The sequence below is a fragment of the Dama dama genome, chromosome 27, assembly GCF_033118175.1.
Source record: "Dama dama isolate Ldn47 chromosome 27, ASM3311817v1, whole genome shotgun sequence".
Taxonomy (NCBI): domain Eukaryota; kingdom Metazoa; phylum Chordata; class Mammalia; order Artiodactyla; family Cervidae; genus Dama; species Dama dama.
The window spans coordinates 22,395,788-22,421,517 of NC_083707.1; the positions used below are offsets into that span (position 1 = coordinate 22,395,788).

A 25,730-nucleotide genomic window follows, 5' to 3' on the forward strand; every position below is an offset into this window, starting at 1 on the left:
GCCAAATATAGGTGTAACTATGGTCTGCAAAAGGATGAAAAGAAAAAATACTTAAAAAGCTAATGGCCCTCAAATTTGATGAAAACAATAAACCAAAAGATCCAAGAAGTTCAATAAAACTCAAGCACAAGAAACAGGAAGAAAATTATACCAACAATAATCAAATTGTTTAAAATCAGTGATAAACAAAAAACTGCACATGGAGGGGGAAAAACCCATTACTGAGTAACAAAGAAAAATTACACTGGACTTCTCATCCAAAGCAACGCAAGTCAGAAGAAAATAAAACAACATTTTTAAAGTACAGAAAAGAAAACAAACAATTCTTTACCTACCGTAAGTACAGTTTAAAAATGAAGGAGACATATATACATTTTTCCAGGCAAGCAAAAACTGAAAAAATTCCTAACCAGCAGAACTACATTACAAAAAATGCTAGAGAATATCCTGCAAGCAGAAGGAAAATTATATCTGATGGAAAAACTTTTTTATTATTTACATCTCTTTAGGGATAATTGATTATTAAAGCAAAAATAATAGTATCACGGGATTTCTGTAAAGAAGCAAAATGTACAAAAACAATACCACATGGAGAAGGAAATGGCAACCCACTCCAGTGTTCTTGCCTTGAGAATCCCAGGGACGGGGAGCTTGGTGGGCTGCCGTCTATGGGGTCACACAGAGTCGGACATGACTGAAGTGACTTAGCAGCAGCAGCAGCAGGCACAAAGATACTGTTTAGTCATGCTTGTTTTTGATGTTTATAAAAATGCGTCATATGTTTTTAAATCTGTGAATGGTTTTTTCATTCATCAATATGTATCCAAATTTTATTTGTATTATTTTACATGGGTACAGTTTATTGTGACTTCTATATAATAGCTCACTGGGGGAATATTACAGGATGTATTTATACATTATTTTATAGAAGGACATTTAGATCATTTTCCCTTTTTGGTAATATAGAAATTGCTACAATGAACATATTTCTGCATGTTTCTTAGTATAATGAGTTGAAATCTGAGGATATGTATAATAATGCGGAATTGCTGATCAGGATATGCAAGTGTTCAGATTTATGAGATATGTCAAAATTGTTGTCTCAGCTTATATTCTCACCACATTTTCAATGACTTGCTATTATCCTACTTAATCTTTGCCAATCTAAATGAAAATTGTTAAAATGAAGTTGTGATTTTAATTTGTATTCATCTGCTAGCCATTTTGACTTAGTATCTTCCTATTGTTTAAAATAAATTTGCCTTTTGTGTTTTCAAAAAAAAAAAAAAAAATACCACAAAGTAGGAGGAAGTGAAAGTATACTTATTTTCTCATGAACAGTGCAATATTACTTGGTGCTAAACTGTGGTAAAGACACATACTATAGACTGTGAGACAACCAATAAAATAACACAACAAAGACTTGTATCTGCTAAACGAAAGAAGTGAAATGGAATTATAAAAAGTAATTATTTCACCAAAAATAAGTAAAATGGATCAAAGAACAGATGGATTAAACAGAAAACAAATGGCAAGATGATAAAGTAAATCTATCATATCAATTATTACATTAACTTCAAATAGTCTAATAAACACCCCTATTAAAATGAAAGATTATTAGGACAAGAAAAACATAAGATCCAACTATATGCTGCCTCCAAGAAATCCACTTGAGATAAAAGTTAACAAATAACTTAAAAGTAAAATGATGAAAAAAGACACATAACTCAAGCACTACTCAAAAGAAAGCCAGGGAATTCCTGGCATCTAAGGTAAGGACTCCATGCTTTCAATGCAGGTGACATGGGTTCAATCCCTGGTCAGGGAAATAAGATGGTGCAAGCCTCGCAGTGTGACCAAAAAAAGAAAGAAAGCTGGAGTGGCTATATTAACATCAGACAGAGTGGATTTCAGAGCACAAACTATTATCAGAAATAAAGAGTTTCATTTCATAATAATAAACTAATCAGTTAATTAAGAGAACATAATGATCATAAATGCTTAGGATCTAACAACAGAGCTTCAAAACACATAGAGTACAAACTGAATGCACTGCAAAGATTAAAAGACAAGTTCATAATTGTCATGAGAGATTTCAAAATGCCACCCACAAAAGAACCAAACAAGCAAAGACAGTAATACTATCAACCAATATAAGTCATATTTTTCAGAACACTCCACCCAACAGACACAGAATCCACCTTCTTCAAGAGAACATGGAAATTTACCAAGATTAAATTTCAAATGATAGAAGCTTTACTTTACTTTTTAAACAAAATGAAATTAAATTAGAAATCAGTAACAGAAAGATATCTTAAAAATACTCAGTATATGGAAATTAATGTATTTCAAAATAACCTATAGTTAAAAAATAAAAGATGGAAGAAATTAGAAAGTATTTTTAACTGAATGAAAATGAAAACACAACATACCAAAATTTGCAGAATGCCTCAAAAACAATACTTACAGGAAAACTTAACAGCGCTAACACCTATCCAGAAGCAAGGATTGAGGGCTGGATGAAATGGGTGAAGAGTCAAAAGGTACAAATGTCCAGCTACAAATAACTAAGTCAGGGGGACATAATGTATAGCATGGCAATTATCATCAACACTGCACTGCATATTTGAAAGTTGCTGAGATCTTAAAAGTCCTCAGCACAAGAAAAAACTTTTTCTTCTAACTATGTATGATGATGGATGTTAGCTATGGGGGATCACTTCCCAATGTAAACAAACGTCGAATCATTATGCCATACACCTGAAACTAATACAATGTTATATATGTCAGTTACACCTCAATAAAAATAATCATTTTAAAAAATGTATATACATATAGATCATGAGCAGGAATGCAAAGCTGGTTCAACATTTGAAAAATCATTCAATGTAATTCATCATTTTAATAAATTAAAAGGGAAAAAACATATGACATGCCAACAAAGAAAAAAATTTGACAAAATCTAACATCCATTCTTGATAAAAACTCTGCAAACTAGGAACTGTAGTGAGATTTTGCAACCTGATAAAGAATTAGAGTCATAATGCACAGCAAACATCATGCTTAATAATGTAGATCTGTGAGTCAGGTGAAGGTACTTCGATTCTACACAAGAAGCACAACACAGAACAAAGCTGATAAATTAGACTTCACCAAAACATAAACTTCTGCCCTCTGAAAAAACACTGCTGAGAAAATGAAAAGGCAAGTCACTGGTGAAAATCATCTATACAGCAAATACCTGATAAAGGAGTATCCAGTGTATACAAAGAACTTTTCAAAATTCAGTAATAAGAATACAATAGAGAACTGGGCAAAAGATTTGAATGGATACTTCAACAAAGAAGATACACAGATGGAAAACTAGCGCATGAAAAAATCCTCAACATCATTAATCATTAGGGAAATGCAAATTACAGGTACAGTGAGATATTATGAAGTATCAGAATGGTAAAAGTTAAAAACATTGACAATATCATGTACTGTTGAAGGTGTGGAGCACCTGAAACTATCATACATTGCCAGTGGGACTGTAATGTAGTACAACCACTTTGGAAAACAGTTTGTTAGTTTCTTAAAAATTTAAATATATATCTACCATACTCAGCAATTCCACTCATATGTATCTGCTCAAGAGACATGAAAGCATATTCTATGCAAAGACTTGCACACAAAGTTTATAACTATACTGGTAAATAATCTCCCTGTAAAGCGGGAGACCTGGGTTCAATCCCTGGGTTGGGAAGATCCCCTGGAGAAGGGCATGGCAACCCTCTCCAGAACTCCTGCCTGGAGAATCCCTGTGGAGGAGCCTGGCGGGCTACGGTCCATGAGGTTGCAAAGAGTTGGACATGACTGAGTGACTAAGCACAGCACAGCACAGGATTGGGGGTTGATGGTATCTTCATTATCATGACTGTAGTGATGATTTCACAGGTATAAACATATGTCAAAATTTATCAAACTGTCCAACTTTCAAAGTGCAATTTACAGTACTTTGTTGCTGTTCATTTGCTAAGTCGTGTCCAACTCTTTGCCATCCCATGGACTGCAGCAGGCTTCCCTGCCATCCACAATCCCCCAGAGTTTGCTCAAGTTCACGTCTATTGAGTCAGTGATGCTATCTAACCATCTCATCCTCTGCTGCCCTCTTCTCCTTTAGTACACTCATGACACCTAAATAAAACAGCTACAGAATGTTAGCTTAAAAGAGAAATGCCCATACTTGTTACAAGTGAGCCAACTTGAAAAGGAGAAAATAATTATATGGTTAACAGTGCTCTATGACACAAAAAAGTTTGCTCAATAGAAGCACAGCTGTTATTGCTATTATTCCCTATTCCTCCCAAAGGCCCCTGTTATTAACAGACAGAAGAATTCTCAGGACCACCCTCACAAAGAGGACAATAAACAGAGGGGTGGGGGAAAAAAAGCATGACACTATTTCTTAGGATGACCCTCAACTCAACACAGGCAAACAGCAAGAAGCCACAGCAAGAGCACGGATAAAAAACAAACATACAGAAAGAAAACCAAAAACAAAGAAACCCAAAGGTGGCCATCCAGGTGGGCAGCTCTCACCATCATGCTTAAAACAAGTAAATAAATGTATTTTCTTGTTTAAAACAAGTAGACAAATTTGAGGAAATTCAGAGGAATATGTGGGTCTCAGATCCTTCACATAATCCTCCACAGTATATAAATACTGAAGAGCAAGTTCAAGATCATTCTCCCAGGCCAGTGTCTCAAGTGTACAATTCTGCAGAGCCCCCTGCTGGCAGCTCGCTGAGCGGGCTGCCCCCTGCCTCACCGGGGCATGGGGCAAGGGACTCGGCTCCCTTAGGTCAGCACCCGGAGTGGCCCCGAGAAATGGGCAGATGGAACGCACATGGGGTTTTGCCTTCCCCTGTGTCTCCAGGACTCCCATTACTAAAAATTTTTATCACATTTTAGGTCTAATTTTCAGATATTTGATTAAATAGCTTTTGAGTAGGGGAATACTCGGCTCAAGCCAAGTACTGAAAAACAAAAATGTGCAGCTGAGACAGATTTAAAAGGCAACTGCAAGCTTTTGCAGAGACAGATGGAAAAGAGGCAGAGAAAGCAAGATTCAGAAAAATCAGGCACCTGTGGCCTTTCATGTTGAATTCTGCCTGCATCACTAAGCTTGCAGGAGCCTGATTTAAATAACCTATGACCAAGCAGAATAGAAAAGTAACATTCCCTACCTTACAAGCTGAGGCAAGCAGAGTCTTTGAATTGCTACAAGCAACACAAAATATTTCATAGCCATGTCCATATCTAAAATTCAAAAAGAGAAAATGGATGACCCTGTATTATGAAATGTATCTATTCTCATGCTGCAAAATTTTTTAATGTGAAAAGATTAATCTCTCTAGCTAACACACAGTTCTTTTAAGAAACATTTCTGTAAAGCAGAGAGTAGAGAAAAATCTAACTTCCTAGCAATAATATAACTTATTCAAACTTCTAAATTAAATACAAGTTTCAACCCCTAGCCAGTCAGTACAATAAATATTAATAACAAACCACAGAAATGTTCAGATAGGGAACCACTGTAGGGGAAAAAAAAAAAAAAAAAAAATATATATATATATATATACATATTTTAAATGGTGCTATGCCTCTCTACTTTAAAAAATCAAAACCAATAAATCTAGTAACTATAATACACAGCATTATAAAAACCTAAGTAAAGCTTGATTCTCACCCCTTATGAAGGCAACCAAGAGATCTTTAGATCTGGGGGTGGGGGAATGTAGCTAAGAGGAAAGCAAAAGAGAAAACCAAATTTTGGGGGGGGAAATATCACAAGTTAGGATAGAATCAGACCAAACAGCTAAGTGTAGTTTAACTTACAGTTTTTGAACTTCAGGCCACAAAGTATTTTGCAGCAGATGGTCCTCAGTGGGAGGTTCTATAATAAATTTACAGTGTTGCAGTTAATTTTCCTATTTTCATGCAAGTGAATTCTGAAGCACGTATTTAGGTCAGCAGTGACAGATACCACACTATGTGTACTAATGATTCTAGTAAACCATACTTTTGCCTTTTCTTACCAGTAAGTAAGGAGGGTTGGAAGGCCACCTGGTGATACTCGAAACCAGCACTATTTAACAGCTCCTCTTCATCAGAAGGCTGAGAAGCCATATCTCCTAGTTTAAAAGAAGTATCAACATCATGAACATGGTCCCATCTTTATGTCTCCTACACACATCCCAATGTTAAGGCCACCAGTGAGAAAGTGGTGGCACATCAAAAGAGGGTTATTCAACTGTATTCACGTGATTGCAAAGCCAAGGGTATTTCCACTACTCTGGTATTTTCCATATGTGCTGTGGTCAATCTCACAAAAATTCCTCCCTTTTCCTTTGACCGATTATTTCCCAAACTTTTTATAAACTATGGAACACATTTTTCAGGCAACCCACATTAGTATCTGGGGTTGTAAGTGCTCCATGAAATACACTTTGTAAAAGCAGCACCTATTTCAGGGTATGCAAGGGTACACAGAGTAGTTACCATGAAATATCTGACAGAGAGCAGAGATGCCTGTACTGTGATTTATAAAAAGAGAAATCACCTGTAACGAACACTAGTACATGTTATACAAGTGTGTAACTAGGTGGTAAGTACCATTATAGGTTCAGTAATTCTGGAGACGAATTCAGATGAACTCAGCCTTACCCTGAAAGACAGCTTTATTGGATAATCCCAAAGCAGGGACGGTAGCTCCTTCTGGAAGATCACCATCTTGCTGGAATAAAAAGTGTGAGACATGTCTTAAATGCTAAAAGATACTGTTACTTCAGGCACCGTGGGGGGGGAAAAAATGCTATGCTCATTAGTGCTGAGAAGCGGTGTAAAGACCACTTACACTGAGGGTATCTGCCCAGACTTCCATTTCCTGAACCAAGAGATGAAATGCTAGTCCAGCGGACAGGTCCCAGCTAGCCCCAACCCCAGCCCCCACCAAACCCATAAAGCTGGGTATCCTCTCATCCACCAGCTCACTGAACCCTCGCAGTTCAGCAGGTTTCAGGGTTTGACAAGGAAAGCACTGTGATGGCTTCTAGCCAAGAGTGGGCCAAAAATGGAAGGCTTGAACCTTTATTTACAAGAGAGTCTCATGGGTACATCCCTGGTGATGCTCATGCAAACATACGTTTCCCAGGAAGCCACAGTCATAGTATTTTCATTAAACATACCTAAAATTTTGCGTATTTTAAAACTTTATAACAGACTACTCTTTAAAGTGACAATAATGTTTATATGCTGCATATCAATTAAGTTATTACAAGTGAAACAAACACTAACCATCAAAATTGGCACATGTCCGTAAGCTAACAGCATTTCTTAAAATCTAAACTTTAATGCAGGGGTTGGAACTGAACACAAACATGAGCAATGGGAATTTAAACTCACCAACACTGGTTACCTGGATGCTTTATTTTAGAAACCAAGAAAATGAAACACCATGGAAAAGTGCAAAAAAGAGGCATTCCTACATATTTAATATGGGGAAAAAAATCTAAAAAGCAGCAAGTGGCTTTCCAGTCTATAGGATCTCTGTATCTTGGGACACAGAACTGAATATATACCAGGGACTAACCTCTCACGAAATCCCACCACCACATTTCAATCCCTAGAATTGTTAGATCCTCAAACCAACCAGCCCTCCACCATCATGCTCCATCTAATGACCACAATCCAGGCCCCTCTTTTGATATTGTTCTACTGTCCATTAGCATTAGAAACTATGTAACAGAATCTTTCCTCTTCTTTACCTAATCAAGAGAGCCTGTGGCCAGAGGTGTCCATGATACACTCTAGGAAGCGCAGCTGCACATTTCCTTTAAAACGATTCTCCTTTTCTTCTCCAATCTCACCCAGATTGGTGCTAACATCCCTGCCTTCAAAGTCTTTGAGCTCAAAGGTATCCTGCTCCCACATCACTCTTTCCCACAAAGCGCATTTCATCACTTCCTTTGTTCAGGACCCGTCGTCAGTACCACTCTGAACTATGTCTGCCTCCCAGGTCCTCCACCATTAGACCTTTCCCCAGTTCTCCATTTCCCTTGATAACACTTTTCATTCAAGCAGCTCTGACCACTCCACAGCTCTCTTTCTCTCCTTCCTTCTGCCTATTAAAAGTGTACTTACCCTTCTCAAGCTCAGAAGCAAATTTGTGACCCAGCTCTAAGGATTGCAAAGGACTGTATGACATGCATTTCTGTGTAACACAACTACCTGGCTACTTGCTTTCCCTTCCTTCAAAACTGGTTACTTGATAATTTTTATAACCTATATATTTTTTATAAGTGCTCAAATCCTTTGTAGAAAGAGGGTAAAAATGAACATTAATAAAACTTACCCCTTTCAAAATTCTAATGAAGCTCCATTTTCTCAGTGACACTTCCCTCTATGACTATTACTTTAGCCAACACAAGATTCAGCAATTAACTGGTTTTATCTAACAATTGTAAGTACATTAGCTCCATACCCACTACCCCTTATCTACATCAAGATGATAATCTCCTTGAAAATATAACCCATTGTGTTTTATCAGTTACCAAACACAGTGAACATACATAGTATTTGTATCTTAATATTTTAATTCTTTACAGTATCTTGGGCTTATCTGTTATAAAATTTCTTATACTAATATTTAAATTATTGCAGAATATATGCAGAAATTATCAAGCCAATGATAAAATGATTTGACTTCCTTTCTACCCATATTCTCCATTTACAGCCTTAGGTAAAACTTCTTTAAAATGTTATATGAAGTGGCAAGATCTACTTAAAACATTTAGGGGAATACTCACATTACAAAGCACACGATTCAGTGACTGACCCGTAATGGCACAAAAATTTTCCACAAAATTCCGAGGTGCAGAAAATACTCGAAGAACTTTTTCATCTGCTCCAGACACAAACTGAAACCTATTGATCATTGCCAAACATTTAAGGTCATATCCATGTATCTGAGGCCTTGCAATTTCATGCCAAGTCACCTGGGTGCCAAAAAAGATTAAAAAAAAAAAATGATCACACATTTCAAAAACTGAATTCTTTTCGACAAGCAAAGTATCAAACACAAAATCATTCATTATGCCACGGAAATGTGACCATGGGGCAGATTCATCCATGTTGTTGTGTTCATCAACAGTTCAATACTTTTTCTTGCTGAGTAGTATTCCTTTTGTATGGCTATACCACAAATTGTTGATCCATTCACCTACTCAGATATCTGGGTTGTTTCCAGCTGTCTTACTGAGAAACCAGTCACAAACTTTCATGTACAAGTCTCTGTATGAATATATGCGTCTATTTCTCTTGAGTAAACACTTCCTATGGGTATGATAATTGAATGATGACTGTATAACTTTTAATAAACTGTCAAATTATTTCCCAAAGTGCCTATACATTTTACAATCCCACCAGCAGTGTAAGAAAGATCCAGCTGCCCACACCTCATCAGCACTTGTGCAAGTCAGCTTTCCACATTAATCATTCTAACAGCGGTATAATGGTATCTCATTGTAGCTTTAATGTGCATTCCCTAATGGCTAATGGTACTGAAATCTTTTCCTGTTCTTATTTTCATTAATATATCATCTTCAGAGAAATATCTTTTGCCCCATTTACTACCCCCCACTTTTTTTTACTGGATTGTTTGTTTTCATTTTTACTGAGTTCTAAAAAGTTCTTTATAGACTCTAGATAAAAATCCTTTATCAGATATGTGTTTTGTAAATATTTTCTCCCAGCTTGTGACTCATCTTTTCATTTTCCTGATAGTGTCTTTCAAAGGGCAGAATTTCACATTTTGGATAAAGTCTGGTTTACTGATTTTTTTCTTTTTTTTAAAGGATCTTGAGTAAACAACAACTGAGACATATTGGGAGCAAATTACCAAGAGTCACAGAAAACCACTCCAAAATCATCTGCCTTTTTTGCTTGACTATAGTACTGCTCCCAATGTTCTCTATTAATTTTAATCTACCAAAGTGCTGCTAAAGCAGAAATGCCAATGGCCAATTTCATTAGCACTCACAGCCTGACCCACAGTCAGTTTCATGAATTTTCATCAGAAACTGAGTATACTTTGTAGTATAGCACAGTTCAATGATTTATCAGTGGTAAAGTTTTATTGTGGTTTTTGAAAGCGTAGGGCAAGACTGAAAAGTTTCTTTAACAAAAACTGGGCTCAACAACTATTAAGTGACACTATATGATATTAGAAATTAGCTTTTATTGCAGATCTGACAGAGTTTCCTAATGAATTAAAACTAAAATTACAAGGTATAAGAGAACTTTGTGGAACTAAAGTAAACACATTTTGGCAACTAACATTTTAATTGTTTGAATTACAAAGAATATACATATGCTTAGGTTTTTTACTGAAATACAGTTGAAATATGTAATATTATGTTTCAACACAGTGTACAACATAGTGATTTAACATTTACATACATTACAAAACAGTCACCATCATCAATCTAGTAACCACCCACCTGTCCTCACACAAAGTTATTAAAACATTATTGACCATATTCCTTATGCTCTATATCATACCCCCGTGGCTTATTTACAACTGAAAGTTTGTGCCTTTTAATCCCTTCACCTATTTCGCCCAGCTTCACACCTCTGGAAAACACTCATTTGTTCTTTGTATAAGTTTGTTTTCACTTTGTTTGTTCATTTGTTTTTTAGGTTACACATATACATCCGATTGTCCTTCTCCATCTAACTTGTATCACTTAGCACAGTATCCTCTAGATTCATCTATTTTATTATAAATGGCAAGACTTTACTTTCCTCTTTAAAATTGTTTTTTACTTTTTAATTTCACTGAAGTGTAGCTGATTTAAAAGGTTGTGTTAATGTCTGCTGTACAGAAAGTGACTCAGTTATATACATATTTAAGACTTCATTTTTTAATGGCTAATATTCCATTGTATATATACCATGTCTTCTTTACCTATTCATCTATCAATAGATACTTAGCTGCTTCCATATCTTGGCTATTGTAAATATTTACAATAATTACATTAAATAAATACATGTAAATATTGTAAATGATGCTTCAATAAACATGGGGGTAGATGTGTCTTTTCAAATTAGTGTTTTGTTTTCTTTAAATAAATTCCCAGAAATGAAATTCCTAGATCATGGGGTAGCTCTATTTTTAATTTTTTGAGGAAACTCCACTCCATTTTCCATAGCACTGCTCCAATTTACGATCCTACCAACAAGGCAGGAGGGCTCCTTTTCTCCACATCCTTGCCACCATTCGCTGTTTATCTATTTGATGACAGCCACTCTGAGAGACGAAAGGGAGTATCTCATTGTGGTTCTGATTTGCATTTCCCTGATGGTTAGTGTTGAGCATCTGTTCACACATCTACTGGCCATCTGTATGTCTTCTTTGGAGTGCTTCAGTTTTTAAGAAACCTATTTTCCAAGGTAACTATAACATTTTGCATTCCCATTGGCAATGTATGAAAGTTCCAGTCTCTCTGCAACCTACTACACTTGCCACTGTCAGTATTTTATACCTCAGATATCCCAGAGGGTGTGCAGTGGCATTCATCATTTTAATTTGCATTTCCCTAATGGCTAATGTTGCTGCCCCTCTCTTCAAGAGCTCAGGGATGTTCAAGTGGATCCGTCAAGAAGGAAGATATTTTACCTGTGACTGATCTTTTCTCTTCCAAGGAGCAAAAAGTCGAGTTGTCTGGTCAGTACCAACAGTGATGATAAATTCTCCTTCTGGATCCCACGTTAGGTCTTGGACACCATCAAAGTGTCCTGAAATAACAATCTCTGGAGTCCACTCTTTCTGCAACGAAAGTGCTCATGATACATCAAAATAATCAATGTATTTTCATTCAAAATTAAGTCTGATAATGCCTTCAGTCCTCAGGTCTGATATGGAAAAGACCGCGGCTCCCAAACAAGGTGAAAAGTTAAGTAAAAAAGATAGAAATTCACAGTAACAGGATCTGTTTTCCAGTCAAATAGATTTGAACTTAAACATTCAAATATGTGTTGGGTCCTTCAAAGCAGTTTCCTTGGGGAACTCCCCTCCATTCGTCATTTGTGAATGCCTCCTGGAACCCAGACATTACCCAATCTTTCTGTGCCTCAAATAACTCTTCTGAAAAAGAGCTACCTAGCTCCTACAGTCATTACGATAGTCAGATGAATTTATATTTACACAATACTGGCACATACTAGGTATCAATAATACACAAGTACTTATTTGTCAAACTAAATAATAAAGAGTACTGGGTAACACGAGCCTGTAGATTCTGAGTGTATGCCTGACCAGCTCTCTGTTAAGTAGAAAGCCGCAGGTGTAGAGGACAGAGGTTAAATTAAACCTAGTTAGTCTACCTCCTGAGGGAGCCAGCACCAGTAACCAGTAAACAAATAATGAAATGAAATACAGAAAATGTCCACCAAGCATCTTTTGGAACAACTCAAGTGGTGTAGAACTTGAACTTTAAAGAAAAATCAAATCTGTATAAATAGCTAAAAGGTCATTCAAAGCCAACTCTGATGAATGTGGTTAAGCCATATTATTTTCTGGCCAAAAACATAAACAGGCTGGAACAAAGAAATGCTATTAATTTCTTCTGTGATATAAAAATTGACTCTAAAGTTAGCACTAATGGGAGTTCCCAAAAGATTTTGAAAAAAGTACAGCACTTTTGACTATCAACACAGTTCTGAAGGGCAGCATCTGTTTTTAGAAATTGCCCTTGATTGTAACAAATGTGTGGGATGCTGAGGGTGGAGGCAGCTGAGCATGCTTGGGGGGGCAGGGGTAAGTGGGAGCTCCATTTTCTGCTCAACTTTTCTGTAAATCTAAAATTTCTCTAAAAAATACAGTCTATTAAAAAAATTACTCTATTTGGTAAACTGCTATTATAAATTTGAAATCAAGTTATAAGCAAAAGTAAGTGAAATTCTGTCCTCTGGCTTGAGTAGAAGAGTTCCTCCCTACTCATCTGATGCTTTTTCAAATGAAGGCCCTCTAAGACCAGATAAAATATGGCTCAGAGAAGTTCTTAAGAACAAAATTAACTTTATCCTAAAAAAATTTTATTTGAAAGTGTCATAGATAATGATTCCCTGGTTCATTTGATAGTAAAAACAATCTTAAAGGTCAACTCCAAATGGCAGATACAAAGGAGAAAAGTGAATCACTGCATGTACTGAGAATTCAAATCCTTGTATATGACACAACTATTACAAAGCTCACAAACTAAAGGTCAAGCAAATTCATGAATCTGTACTTAAAGAAGTATCACGCACTGATCAATTGCACCAGTCGGGATACATGAATTTTTACTTTGGAAGTGAAGCTACTAGATGCACATTCAAACTCTGCTGACTCAATTCTGCTCTATGTTCTGACTTCTTTCATCTATTTAAAATATATAGTATCAAATACGTGTCAGGCCCTGATTTTCACACTGTACAAGTATTACCTCATTTTAGCATCATAAAATCCCTCTCAGTTCAGTTCAGTTCAGTTGCTCAGTCGTGTCTGACTCGAAATTTTCGACTCCACGGACTGAAGCATGCCAGGCCTCCCTGTCCATCGCCAACTCCCGGAGTTTAGTCAAACTCATGTCCCTCGAGTTGGTGATGCCATCCAACCATCTCATCCTCTGTTGTCCCCTTCTCCTCCCACCTTCAATCTTTCCCAGCATCAGGGTCTTTTCAAATGAATGAGTTCTTCACATCAGGAGGCCAAGGTATTGGAGTTTCAGTTTCAGCATCAGTGTTTCCAATGAATATGCAGGACTGATTTCCTTTAGGATGGAATGGTTGGATCTCCTTGCAGTCCAAGGGACTCTCAAGAGTCTTCCCCAACACCACAGTTCAAAAGCAACAATTCTTTGGCGCTCAGCTTTCTTTATAGTCTAATTCTCACATCCATACATGACTACTGGAAAAACCATAGCTTTGACTAGACGGGACCTTTGTTGGCAAAGTAATGTCTGCTTTTTAATAAGCTGTCTACGCTGGTCATAACTTTTCTTCCAAGAAGCAAGCGTCTTTTAATTTCATGGCTGCAGTCACCATCTGCAGTGATTTTGGAGCCCAAGAAAATAAAGTCTGTCACTGTTTCCACTGTTTCCCCATCTATTTGCCATGAAGTGATGGGACCAGATGCCATGATCTTACTTTTCTGAATGTTGAGTTTTAAATCAACTTTTTCACTCTTCTCTTTCACTTTTATCAAGAGGCTCTTTAGTTCTTCACTTTCTGCCATAAGGGTGGTGTCATCTGCATATCTGAGGTTAAGTGATATTTCTCCCAGTAATCTTGATTCCAGCTTGTGCTTCATCCAGCCCAGCGTTTCTCATGATGTACTCTGCATATAAGTTAAATAAGCAGTGTGACAATATACAGCCTTGATGTACTCCTTTCCCGATTTGGAAGAGCCTGTTGTTCCATGTCCAGTTCTAACTGTTGCTTGCTGACCTGCATACAGATTTCTCAAGAGGCAGGTCAGGTGGTCTGGTACTCCCATCTCTTGAAGAATTTTCCACAGTTTGTTGTGGTTCATACAAAGGCTTTGGCGTAGTCAATAAAGAAGAAATAGATATTTTTCTGGAACTCTCTTGCTTTTTCAATGATCCAACGGATGTTGGCAATTTGATCTCTGGTTCCTCTGCCTTTTCTAAATCCAGCTTGAACATCTGGAAGTTCATGGTTCACATACTGTTGAAGCCTGGCTTGGAGAATTTTGAGCATTACTTTACTAGTGTGTGAGATGAGTGCAATTGTGCGGTAGTTTGAGCATTCTTTGGGATTGCCTTTCTTTGGGTTTGGAATGAAAACTGACCTTTTCCAGTCCTATGGCCACTGCTGAGTTTTCCAAATTTGCTGGCATATTGAGTGCAGCACTTTCACAGCATCGTCTTTCAGGATTTGAAATAGCTCAACTGGAATTCCATCACCTCCACTAGCTTGGTTCTTAGTGATGCTTCCTAAGGCCCACTTGACTTCACATTCCAGGATGTCTGACTCTAGGTGAGTGATCATACCATCGTGATTACCTGGGTCGTGAAGATCTTTTTTGTATAGTTCTTCTGTGTATTCTTGCCACCTCTTCTTAGTATCTTCTGCTTCTGTTACATCCATACCATTTCTGTCCTTTATTGTGCCTATCTTCACATGAAATGTTCCCTTGGTATCTCTAATTTCCTTGAAGAGATCTCTAGTCTTTCCCATTCTATTGTTTTCCTCTATTTCTTTGCACTGATCACTGAGGAAGGCTTTCTTATCTCTCCTGGCTATTCTTTGGAACTCTGCATTCAGATGGGTATATCTTTCCTTTTCTCCTTTGTCTTTCACTTCTCTTCTTTTCACAGCTATTTGTAAGGCCTCCTCAGACAACCATTTTGCCTTTTTGCATTTCTTTTTCTTGGGGATGGTCTTGACCACTGCCTCTTGTACAGTTTCACAAACCTCCATCCATAGTTCTTCAGGCACTCTGTCTATCAGATCTAATCCCTTGAATCTATTTGTCACTTCCACTGTATAATCATAAGGGATTTGATTTAGGTCATACCTGAATGGCCTAGTTGTTTTCCCTACTTTCTTCAATTTAAGTCTGAATTTGGCAATAAGGAGTTCATGATCTGAGCCACAGTCCACTCCCAGTCCTGTTTCTGCTGACTGTATAGAACTTCTCCACCTTTGGCTGCAAAGAATATAATCAATCTGATTTCAGTATTGACCATCTGGTGATGTCCATGTGTAGAGTCTTCTCTTGTGTTGCTGGAAGAGAGTGTTTGCTATGAGCAGTGTGTTCTCTTGGCAAAACTCCGAAATCCCTCTCAGTAGGTGTTATTACTGTCCATATTTTACAGATGAGGAATTGGAGACAAAGGTTCAGTGATGTCCTCAGAAACATAGCTAATAATTTCTGGGGCCAAGATCCACGTGCTCCTAACACCGTTCGTGTTATCCCCTTTCCCCAAATCCAGAGAAGTAGGTCGGAAGCAAATTAGGAAGCAAGAGATTGGAATAATACTGTATAGCAGCTATTACACTTACCTAGAGGAAGATTATCCCTCTCCAAGAGAGTAAAAAGTGTAAGAAAGATCTAGAAAAGCCCAATATTTGCAGGATCATTTAGAATTACACATATCAAGAGCCCCTGAGAGCATTAATATATTCCATCATAAAATAACAGGTCCTTCTAAATGCCCTTATGTCAGTCAGTCATTCAACAACTCAACAAATTATCAGTGGAGCACCTAGCTATCCAATAGGGAAAACATCAAATTATGTTATATTCCAGAAGACAAAGAAATTAAACATTTTAGGAAAAACTCATCACAAAATGTATATAGCTTAAGGGAGAGCTTAAAATTTATGCAGTTTAAACTTCACTTATGTAGAAAATTTAACTACATGCAAATTTTAACATTGCAACAATGCTAGACAGTTGAATTTTATTCTTAGAAGAGCATAAGTTTCTTACTTAGTATAACAACAGAATAACATCTACAGAAAAAGTGACGTCATCTGAACTCAAATGCCTCGACTATGTTTCTGAAGAGTGTTAGAGGTAAAACATCACTGTTTCCCAAGGTTTCACTTACGATTTACTCTATTTGATCAGAAATGATTTAAAAGCATTTTCCTTACTGGGTTGGTAGCACTCTGTTTCCAAAGGTGCAATGCTCCGTGGAAAGCATGAGCGATGATCATGGAGCCATCTTCACTGAACTGGCAATCATAAAATCCCAGGGTATTGCCACCTACTTCTCCTACTCGAACCTACTCAACAATACACAGAAAACAAGTCATAAACAATTTCTCACAACAGAAACCACTGATTCCAGAGATTAGGTTCTTACCTATTTAACATACACAAAAGGGAACATCTGTAGCTCTAGGAACACAGCCTTGGGATTTACTGCTTAATAAACTCATTTTTCTGTTCCTTAAATATTCACATTTTACCTGTTCTAGCCAAACTCCTGACTCTTCATCTGGAGCCCAGAGAATCATGGTTTTATCCATTGAGGCAGACAACAATCTCATTGGCTGTTGTAGGACACCATCTAAAGAAAAAAAACAAACTACACTAAGTCCTCTAAATAAAAATACAAACTGCACACTTTCACGAGGCAGTGTTCGCCATGTCCAGCCATGTAAGCTGGTTCATGTGTCTAGCACACGTTTGTCACCGTGTGCATCCTCTATGGGCGGTCATGCTTTTGTGTGCTTCACAGCTCTGTAGGGTCCAGGGGTACAGTGTCTTTATTTCAAGCTAGATTTGCAAGAGGGCGACTTCACTCAACTTCTTGGTGTGCGATGCGAGGCACTTTCTAATGAAGACCTCCAATGAAGAATCGGGAGGCCCACAGAAAGGACGAAGAGAGAAGAGAGGAAAAAGAAACTGAAGAACTGAAGAGATTCATGACACAGGAAACGGCAAGACGATTTTATCTGAGGAGGTACTGTTGGTTTTTCAGGCACAGGACCTGAACGTAGACCAGTACACACGAAGGTTGCAGCAGCCATTCAGAATACAATCCAGTGCTACCTTGTCATCTATGACAAGAGAAGAAGAGCTGCTACCCAGACATCACTGGATCATTTCTTCAACAGGCTTAGATAGACTTGAATCCAGTAAAGAACCAATCCTTTGCCATCAACATCAGGTGTTGAGTGAAACTGCAGCCTGGCCTTCATCTTTTGACAACCCTTCAGTTCTACCATGTCCCACCTCTTCTCCCTCCTCCTGTCAGTAACTCTTCTTGCCTGTTCACTCAATGCCAGCCCCTGTATGCCAGCCGTTGTGTTGCACTACCGTACTTTTCAAGGTACAATGCTCTTAAAGATGGTTTATTATTTGTGTGAAAGTATTACACATTTATTACAGTACTATAGAGCCAATTGTATTAAGCTAAAAAGGCAGGTTGTACAAGCACAAATGCATATTGATATCATTTTAACAGGTATAAAACAATTTTGTTTATGGTTACATAAATGTACAGTATAAAAGGATAAAAACTGCATGGGAATAACGTACACTGAATTCAGCCTTAAGGGAAGGATGGAGGGGGAAGGGTTCAGGAAAAACTACACAGGGATCCCCAATATCTGTATCTAATTTATCTCTTACTTTAATTAATCATTGATTTTTGGCTGTGCTGGGTCTTCGTTGCTTCGCAGCTCTCTCTAGTTGTGGCGAGGAGGGGAGCGAGGGCCTCTCACTGCGGAGGCTTCTCTGGCTGTGCAGCACAAGCTCTACATGCACGGACTTTGGAGGCTCCAGCGCGTGGGCTCAGTTGTGGCTCGCGGACTCAGTAGTCGGGGCACACGGATTCAACTGCTCTGCAGCATGTGGAACCTTTCAGGCCAGAAATCGAACCCAGGGCCCCTGCACTGGCAGGCGATTCTGATCCACTGTACCACCAGGGAAGTCCTATAATATCTAATTTATCTTTTTTTCAACTGCAGCAAATATGACACAATATAATAAAAGCTGGGTGGTGTTACCTGAGCATTAATTCCTGCTGCTCTCTACTCTTGTCTTGGGGAAGGGGCTGGAAGGAGAAAACGGGGCTGCCACGCTCAGCTCTACACCTCAGTGCCAACTTGAACGGGCGCACAATCATCACTCCATAAACAGAGGTTAAGGGCAAAAGACAGAAGGAAAATCTTTACTTAGTCATAAATGATGTAGCTTGGTATTACCAACTTTGTATTTCCAAGGGTAAAGGATCAAGTGAAGTTGACTTGAAAGTTAATTTCTCTTAAACCCCACAAGGACCAGGTAAAAACTTAAAAGATAAAAAGTTAAAAGCCATATGGCAGTTTTGGCATCAAAGCAGGAATCATACTTTTCCCTCTTAGAAATACAACTTTCAATGAAATTGAAGAGCTAGCTGAACGGGTTACAGTATTATTATACTTTGCCCACATGAAAATGTCTAATACTTGAGATTTCTTTTTTTTATTGTTTGTTTTGGCTGGGCTGGGTCTTCATTGTGGCACCCTGGCTCTTCGCTGCTGTGCTAGGGCTTTCTCGAGTTGCAGCAAGCAGGGGCTTCTCTCGAGTTGTAGTGGACAGGCTCCTCATTGCAGTGGCTTCTCTTGTTGCGGAGCACGGGATCTAGGGTACGTGGGCTCAGCAGCTGTGGTTCACAGGTTAGTTGCCCTGTGACATGTGGGAACTTAGTTCCAGACCAGGGATTGAACCTGTGTCCCCTGCACTGGCAGGCAGATTCTTAACCCCTGGACCACAAGGGCAGTCCCTGAGTTTTCTAATTACACTCAAAAATATCCTCTACTTCATTTGGTCGGCTTAAAATTCTATCAGTCAGATTTAATTGAAATGAGGGCTTTGTGTTTGATTTTCTTCCTACCTTTGTAAAATGAAGGCTGCCAATGAACTGCATTTACCCAGTTTTCATGACCAGCCAGTACAGTCTCCAGAGTAACCGCAAATGTTATTTTAATACCTACAACCAAAAAAAAAAAAAAAAATAGATTCTTCCCACAAAGCTCTTTTTAAAAGGAACATTTTCATAACCAACTCAGTTATACAATTACATTAAAAAAAAAAATAAGAACAGAACATGATTTAGATTCAACAAAAAACATTAATTCTAAATTTCATTAACTTTACCCCTTGTTCAAAATTATAGGAGAAAAAAGATATATAAATTCTAAAGATGCATAAATTTTTCTTTATGTTTTGCCTACTTAGCTATAAATAAAAATTAATGTATATATTCTATTTTAAATTTTCAGGGACAGTGACTCTTATTCTATAATTAAAAAGAAAAAAAAAACATGCCAGCCTCCTTTGCTATCCTCACTCATTATGTGAAATAGTCTAAACTACCACTAAAAAGAGACAACACCCCTAAGATAAATGTAAAAATAAAGGAAGTCAAATCAGTACTGTGAACTTTTAAACAAAATAAATAATGAAAATACCACAGAAGTTTTCATATTTGGAAACAATATGCTGCTTATAGTATTTCCTGGTTCTCTCCATAAATCTGTCACTAAATCTCAACTCTAATGGGTGTTATAACCAAGAAGAGTAATAACAAAGAAGTGTATTTCTGGATGAACAATGTTTAATAAGGATTAACATTATGATTTTCATATCCATAGAAAATTATCTCCTTTAAATACAACATTCCAACAGAACCTACCATGGAGGGGTACTGTTCTGATGCCAGACAGTAAGAAAATCAGAACTACATATACCATTCAAATATAGGAATTTAGTTGTCTCTTATGAACATCCTCCAACAAAGGTACGAATAATTCACATTATTCCTTCAGATCTTCCTATGCTAAAACTGAAATTTAAATAAAATTTTACAAACTAACTTATTGACAAAATACTAAACCTTTTCAGCAACTAAAAAAACCTAACAAGGTTTAGAAAAGTAAGTTTCATATATTAAAAATTACTTACTCTCACATAAAAATAAAAAAGGAAAAATGCATAGTGTAAGTTTCAGCTAGGGATCTGATACTTCTGAAAACGTAACCTTCACATATGTGTGTAGTGATACAGATAAATAAATCAGCTAGGAAATCTAAGAATTACTGCATTAAATATTTTCCTTATTACTCACTTTCATTTTCTACAGTAAAAGTATTTTCTTTCAGTTTTATATTATCATCTTCCTGAGTTTCTAAAGATGTTGATTTTATATACAGTTTCCATATGCGTATCAGGCAATCTTGCGAACAGCTTGCTAGGAAAAGATCTCTTCCTGGTTAAAAAAACAGATATTATTATTTTTAGAACATTCTATTCTTAAATTTAAGTATGAGTTTTTCTTCTACAATACACACCTTTCTAAATTTCCCGAAAAAATTAGACTGTGCTTCCCTTTCCTTCATTTGACCTATATTCATTTTCAATGACATTGACAAATACACATAAAATGCTAATAGTCATAATATTTGGTATTCCTATACAATCTACTAATTTCCACGAAGAACTTCTCAAGACTGTCTGCACATGTAATAGCTAGTGTCCTCTTGTAAGGATCACCCTATGTCATCCTCTGCCATCGCAACTAATACTTAATACAAAGGATAAGTATCCTCTTTTCTAATTGGGCCAACAGAAAAATGTCACATACAAAGAAAATGTTAAACGTTAAGAGGCTACTTTTTTGAAAGTTACACATACTTGTCTGCATTATATGTACTTTAGAAATATTTCATACTGACCAAAGGCTGCCCATTCCACGCCTCTTATCCAATCCTCATGTCCAGAGAGAAAAAGCATTTTCTGAAACTAGTAAGATAACAAAAATCACAGGACTTAATGTAAGAATTTAATATTTTAATGTATATCAGTGACTTCATTTGATCTCAGCCATTCCTCCTGCATTTTTTTAAAAAAACTGGGAACCCTATCTGATCAGTCGTAAGATAGAGTTTTCACTTGGGAATGAAAAAAATCTCATCTTCTATATCCTTTAACTGAGGAGTCATGAGTAGATAATATCTGTAGTCCCCAAATACACCAACTGTTCACAAGGTAAAATGACATATGCTGTGGATACAATATAGAAAAAAGCTGGGCGGCTGAACACAATGATTTTTAACTTTCTTATAAAATGCAAAGAAACAAGTCTCTCTATTATTAACTAGGGATTCCCTGGTAGCTCAGCTGGTAAAGGATCCACCTGCAATGCAGGAGACCCCGGTGTGATTCCTGGGTCGGGAAGATCCGCTGGAGAAGGGATAGGCTATGCACTCCAGTATTCTTGGGCTGTCCTGGTGGCTCAGCTTGTTAAGAATCCACCTGCAATGCGGGAGACCTGGGTTTAATCCCTGGGTTGGAAAGATTCCCTGGAGAAGGGAACAGCTACCCATTCCAGTATTCTGATCTGGAGAATTCCATGGACTGAATAGTCCATGGGGTCACCAAGAGCGGGCACGGCTGAGCGACTTTCACTCACTCACTACTAACTAAATGAGCACAGGGTTAACCAACCCTCTTTCTGAAACTTCCCTCTGGTTTAACCACTCAAAGAACAGGAAAAGATTACAAGGATAAATAATCACTGCTAGGGGTGTATTTCACGGTAGGTATGTTACACTTCATTTAAATTTCTTAAGAAAAAATACTACTACAACATTTCCCTCTCTTCTTCCCCACCTAACGACCTGTCTTCCACAACTCTGGACTTGGAGGCCAAAGCAGCAGCAGAGTACCTGGTGATCAAAGAGTGACAAGCAGTTTAACAGAGGACTGTCAAAAAGATTTTCCTATTGGATTGGTCAGCTTAGATTAGAACACCCCCCAAATTCTATAACCTAGAAAGTCTGTCTTAAGATATGGAATTAAGCAGAACATAATTCTAGCCTCTTAAAGAAACATGAACAATTACCTGATTGTTTTGTTGAACAAATAAGTGAATTTTGCGGTCATCATCGCCACATGCTAATACTGGCACTGGGAGGAAAAAGAGGCATCACTGTAAGCATCATATAACATATATATATATAAAACATCATACAACATCATAACATCCATCCTATGTTATGACAATCACCTATGCGGGGTCCTAAGTTCTAGGTAGAGCCTCGACTTCTATTTCCCACATCACTGAACAAATAAATTGAAAGCACTCAATAAACATCTTTAGGAATAAAATGAATATTCTAGAATGTTCCATTAAATGGATACTTGGCAAAGAATGACTATTAACAGAATCCTCTCCTCTGTTCTGTGTCATTTACGATAGAAGGAGCAGTAAAAAGAGCTCAGCAGTAAAAACAAGCTGGGAGCACTTAACCATGTCAGCCAGAACATTTAATAGGAATCATTAGCCCAAGTGAATAATAAAAAATCCAGGAGAGCGACTAAGAGCCCAGCATACTGGTTACTGCACAAAGATTTAAGGGTATGTTTGTTACTTTGAAGACCGTATGTTTCAATAATTTGATAATAAAACAAAATCTATGGCATAATTAAAGAACAAAATAAAAGCACATATATAACTATGTGGTTAAAAAGCTATGAAAGTTGTGACTGTAAAATTAGTTTTCTTTAAATCAATTTTTAAAAAAAGCCAAAAAACTCCAGTCACTCAGCCTCAATGCAGATGCTAAGAAATGAAATTCTATGTAACGAAAACCAGAACAGAACATGCGCAGTTCCTCCTCCCAGGGAGCCCTGGCAGAAAGTGGAACATCACGTGAGACCACGGAGTTGCAGTTCCCACTGCAGAGGGCAAAACAGCCTGGAGGGTTCCAGGCCCAGCCTCTGCCCACCAGCTCTGTCCTCCAGGCAACTGAGGAGCCATAAGACTGTCTGACGTGCACTGGCCACCATCCTGGTGGAGAATAATCAAAGACAGGTACAGACGGGCTTCCCAGCAAAAGGACATTTTTATTTTAGAGATTTTAAGTGGTCTGAGGCAAACTGTCACTGTGCACGATGGGAAGGGGCTGTCACCTTGAGAGAAATGCTCACAGGGCCCATCCCTAGTACTTTCTCAACTTATCCCAGACCTCCACCTTCTGCAGAGGTAGGCAATTTTCCCAATTACATCTACACTGACCATATATCTGATAAATAGGAGTATCAATCTTGAGTTCACATTAAATCACTTAAATTTTCAACAACTACTGACGTTTCTAACAGTCACCCCCTTTACTTTATGTTTTATACACAGATCATTTGACTACTGAGAACAAAAGTATGTTATTCATGTCTCTCAACTTGTCTCCTAAAAATATTTAGACACAAAATTAAGATCCAATATGTTTCTTTTAGGTCCTGGTTGTATGAAGATATAAAAATATGTTGCTCTTTTAATATACACTTAGCAGGAAACTCACCATCAGTATTAGGCAAAAAAGACAAGCAGAGAGCCAGAGCGAATCCATTGCCAAAGTTCAAGGTCTGAAGGCATGTCACTAAGAAATAAAACACACCATGAACAACTAACTCAGCTTATCCACCTAGAGAGGTCCAGTGGCATCATCAGAACCCTGGACGTCAGCAGGGAGATGAGAGAAGTCAATCCTGAGCCCCCAGTGACAATGGGAATTTAAATGGTCAGCTTTTAAGAGAACATGTAATGGTCACCTTACAAGAGAACAAGGTTACAGAGAACAAAAAGACTTAAATGAAAATGCTTTGAAGGAATTTACATTATCAACAGTTTGGTAAACAGGAATTCTAGAAAAGTGCAAAAGAAAAAAACATGCAGATTAGAAATATAACATTTCAAAAACTGCTTGAAAGACTGAAAAAATTATGAGGATGCTCTTCTAAGATGCTGTTCATTTGATAATTACTATTTCACCTGTTTGGAACAACGTCTGTAAACCTACCTTCAGAACCCTCTTTAGACCAGATCCGAACAGTAGAATCGGAAGCCGCGGACACTATCAGTGTGTGCAGGGCAAGGTCTGGGGCCCTCCTCTGGTAGACGGCATGCACAGCATAGACAGGGCCTTCATGGCCGTAGATGGGGACTGCTTTTAAAAGCTGAATCACAAAGAAAAACAAAAACGCTATGTTAAACAAAAGAATGATCAGTTTCACCTGCACTTAACTAGAATCAGAGGATTAAAGGCATTGTTAAAATGCCTGACCCAGAAGTCAGTCCTCTCAAGCTGAGATAGTGAAGGACAGGGAAGCCTGGTGTGCCGCAGTCCATGGGGTTGCAGAGTCAGACACAACTTAGTGATTGACCATGAACAAGCTGAGAAGAACATAAACTTGTGAGAAGTCTGTCTGATCATATTAACAACACACAAAATGTGCACATCCCTTGACATAGCAATCTCACATCTAAGAACCTACTCTGAGAGAGCAGCACTAGTTTAACAGATAATAAAAGACAAATGTAAAAGGATACTTATCATACACTCCTCAGGAAAATTGCAATCAACTTAAAAGTATTAACAGGAAAAAAAAAAGTATTAATAGGAAACTGATTAAATAATTTTAGACTTATATTCTAAGCCAACAAAAATCCCTGACATTGATACTTTTGAAGACTACAGGCCAGATTTGTGGACTGCTCCTCCTCTAGGATTGCTCTGATGTCTCCCCATGAACAGATTCAGGGCTGACATTGTGACATCATCACAACATCAGTGTAACACACCAGGAGACACGCAACGTCAGCCTGTTCCATTATCAGTGAAATTACCTTTGATATTTTAGCAAAGGTAGTGTTAACCATGTTTTTTCACTATGAAAATTTTTTCTGTGGTAATATGTGAGATTATGTTTTGGAACTGAGTAAATGTTCTGTTTTCCATCAAACTTTTACCAAGTTTTTCAGCATCCACTCATAATACTTGCATGTATCAAGCAGAGCTACAAAACAAAGAACTGGCAAAAACTGGAAAATCCCACCTGGTTATCAGTCTTCCTGCTTGTCATGCAAGATTATGCCCTGTGGTAACATTTCTGTTATTCTGTTGTTCTGTTATTGTGTATTTTTAGAGTTCCAAATATGTAAGATTTACCACTTTCCTTGAGAGGTATGTTTTGTAAATTGTTGTCTGCTGAAATAGAGTTATCTTAAATATCTCAATTGTTTTTCCAATTACTTAAGTAGAACTCTGCCACTCAAAAAGGCAATTAATAGTTATGTATAAGGCTTTGTACACTAACTTCCTGTAGTCATTAACCTTTGACTTCTCTG

The 25,730-nt window shown here is 37.6% G+C and overlaps 1 protein-coding gene across 2 annotated transcripts in view; it reads right to left on the reverse strand.

The window, feature by feature from the left end:
* The window catches only part of ELP2 (elongator acetyltransferase complex subunit 2), a 51,320-nt gene that overhangs the window by 12,646 nt on the left and 12,944 nt on the right, over positions 1-25,730 (reverse strand). Inside the window, exons 4-18 of one of the 2 annotated variants that reach the window (XM_061131166.1) lie at positions 24,403-24,559; positions 23,905-23,982; positions 23,151-23,354; positions 22,449-22,513; positions 21,280-21,346; positions 20,673-20,813; positions 19,440-19,535; positions 17,026-17,126; positions 16,708-16,839; positions 11,720-11,869; positions 8,850-9,038; positions 6,709-6,778; positions 6,081-6,176; positions 5,881-5,938; positions 5,229-5,301 (exon numbers count right to left, since the gene is read on the reverse strand). In XM_061131166.1, coding sequence (XP_060987149.1) covers positions 5,229-5,301; positions 5,881-5,938; positions 6,081-6,176; positions 6,709-6,778; positions 8,850-9,038; positions 11,720-11,869; positions 16,708-16,839; positions 17,026-17,126; positions 19,440-19,535; positions 20,673-20,813; positions 21,280-21,346; positions 22,449-22,513; positions 23,151-23,354; positions 23,905-23,982; positions 24,403-24,559 — 1,677 coding nt within the window. The remainder of the gene's footprint in view (positions 1-5,228; positions 5,302-5,880; positions 5,939-6,080; positions 6,177-6,708; positions 6,779-8,849; positions 9,039-11,719; positions 11,870-16,707; positions 16,840-17,025; positions 17,127-19,439; positions 19,536-20,672; positions 20,814-21,279; positions 21,347-22,448; positions 22,514-23,150; positions 23,355-23,904; positions 23,983-24,402; positions 24,560-25,730) is intronic. The other variant, XM_061131165.1, reaches the window with a different exon arrangement.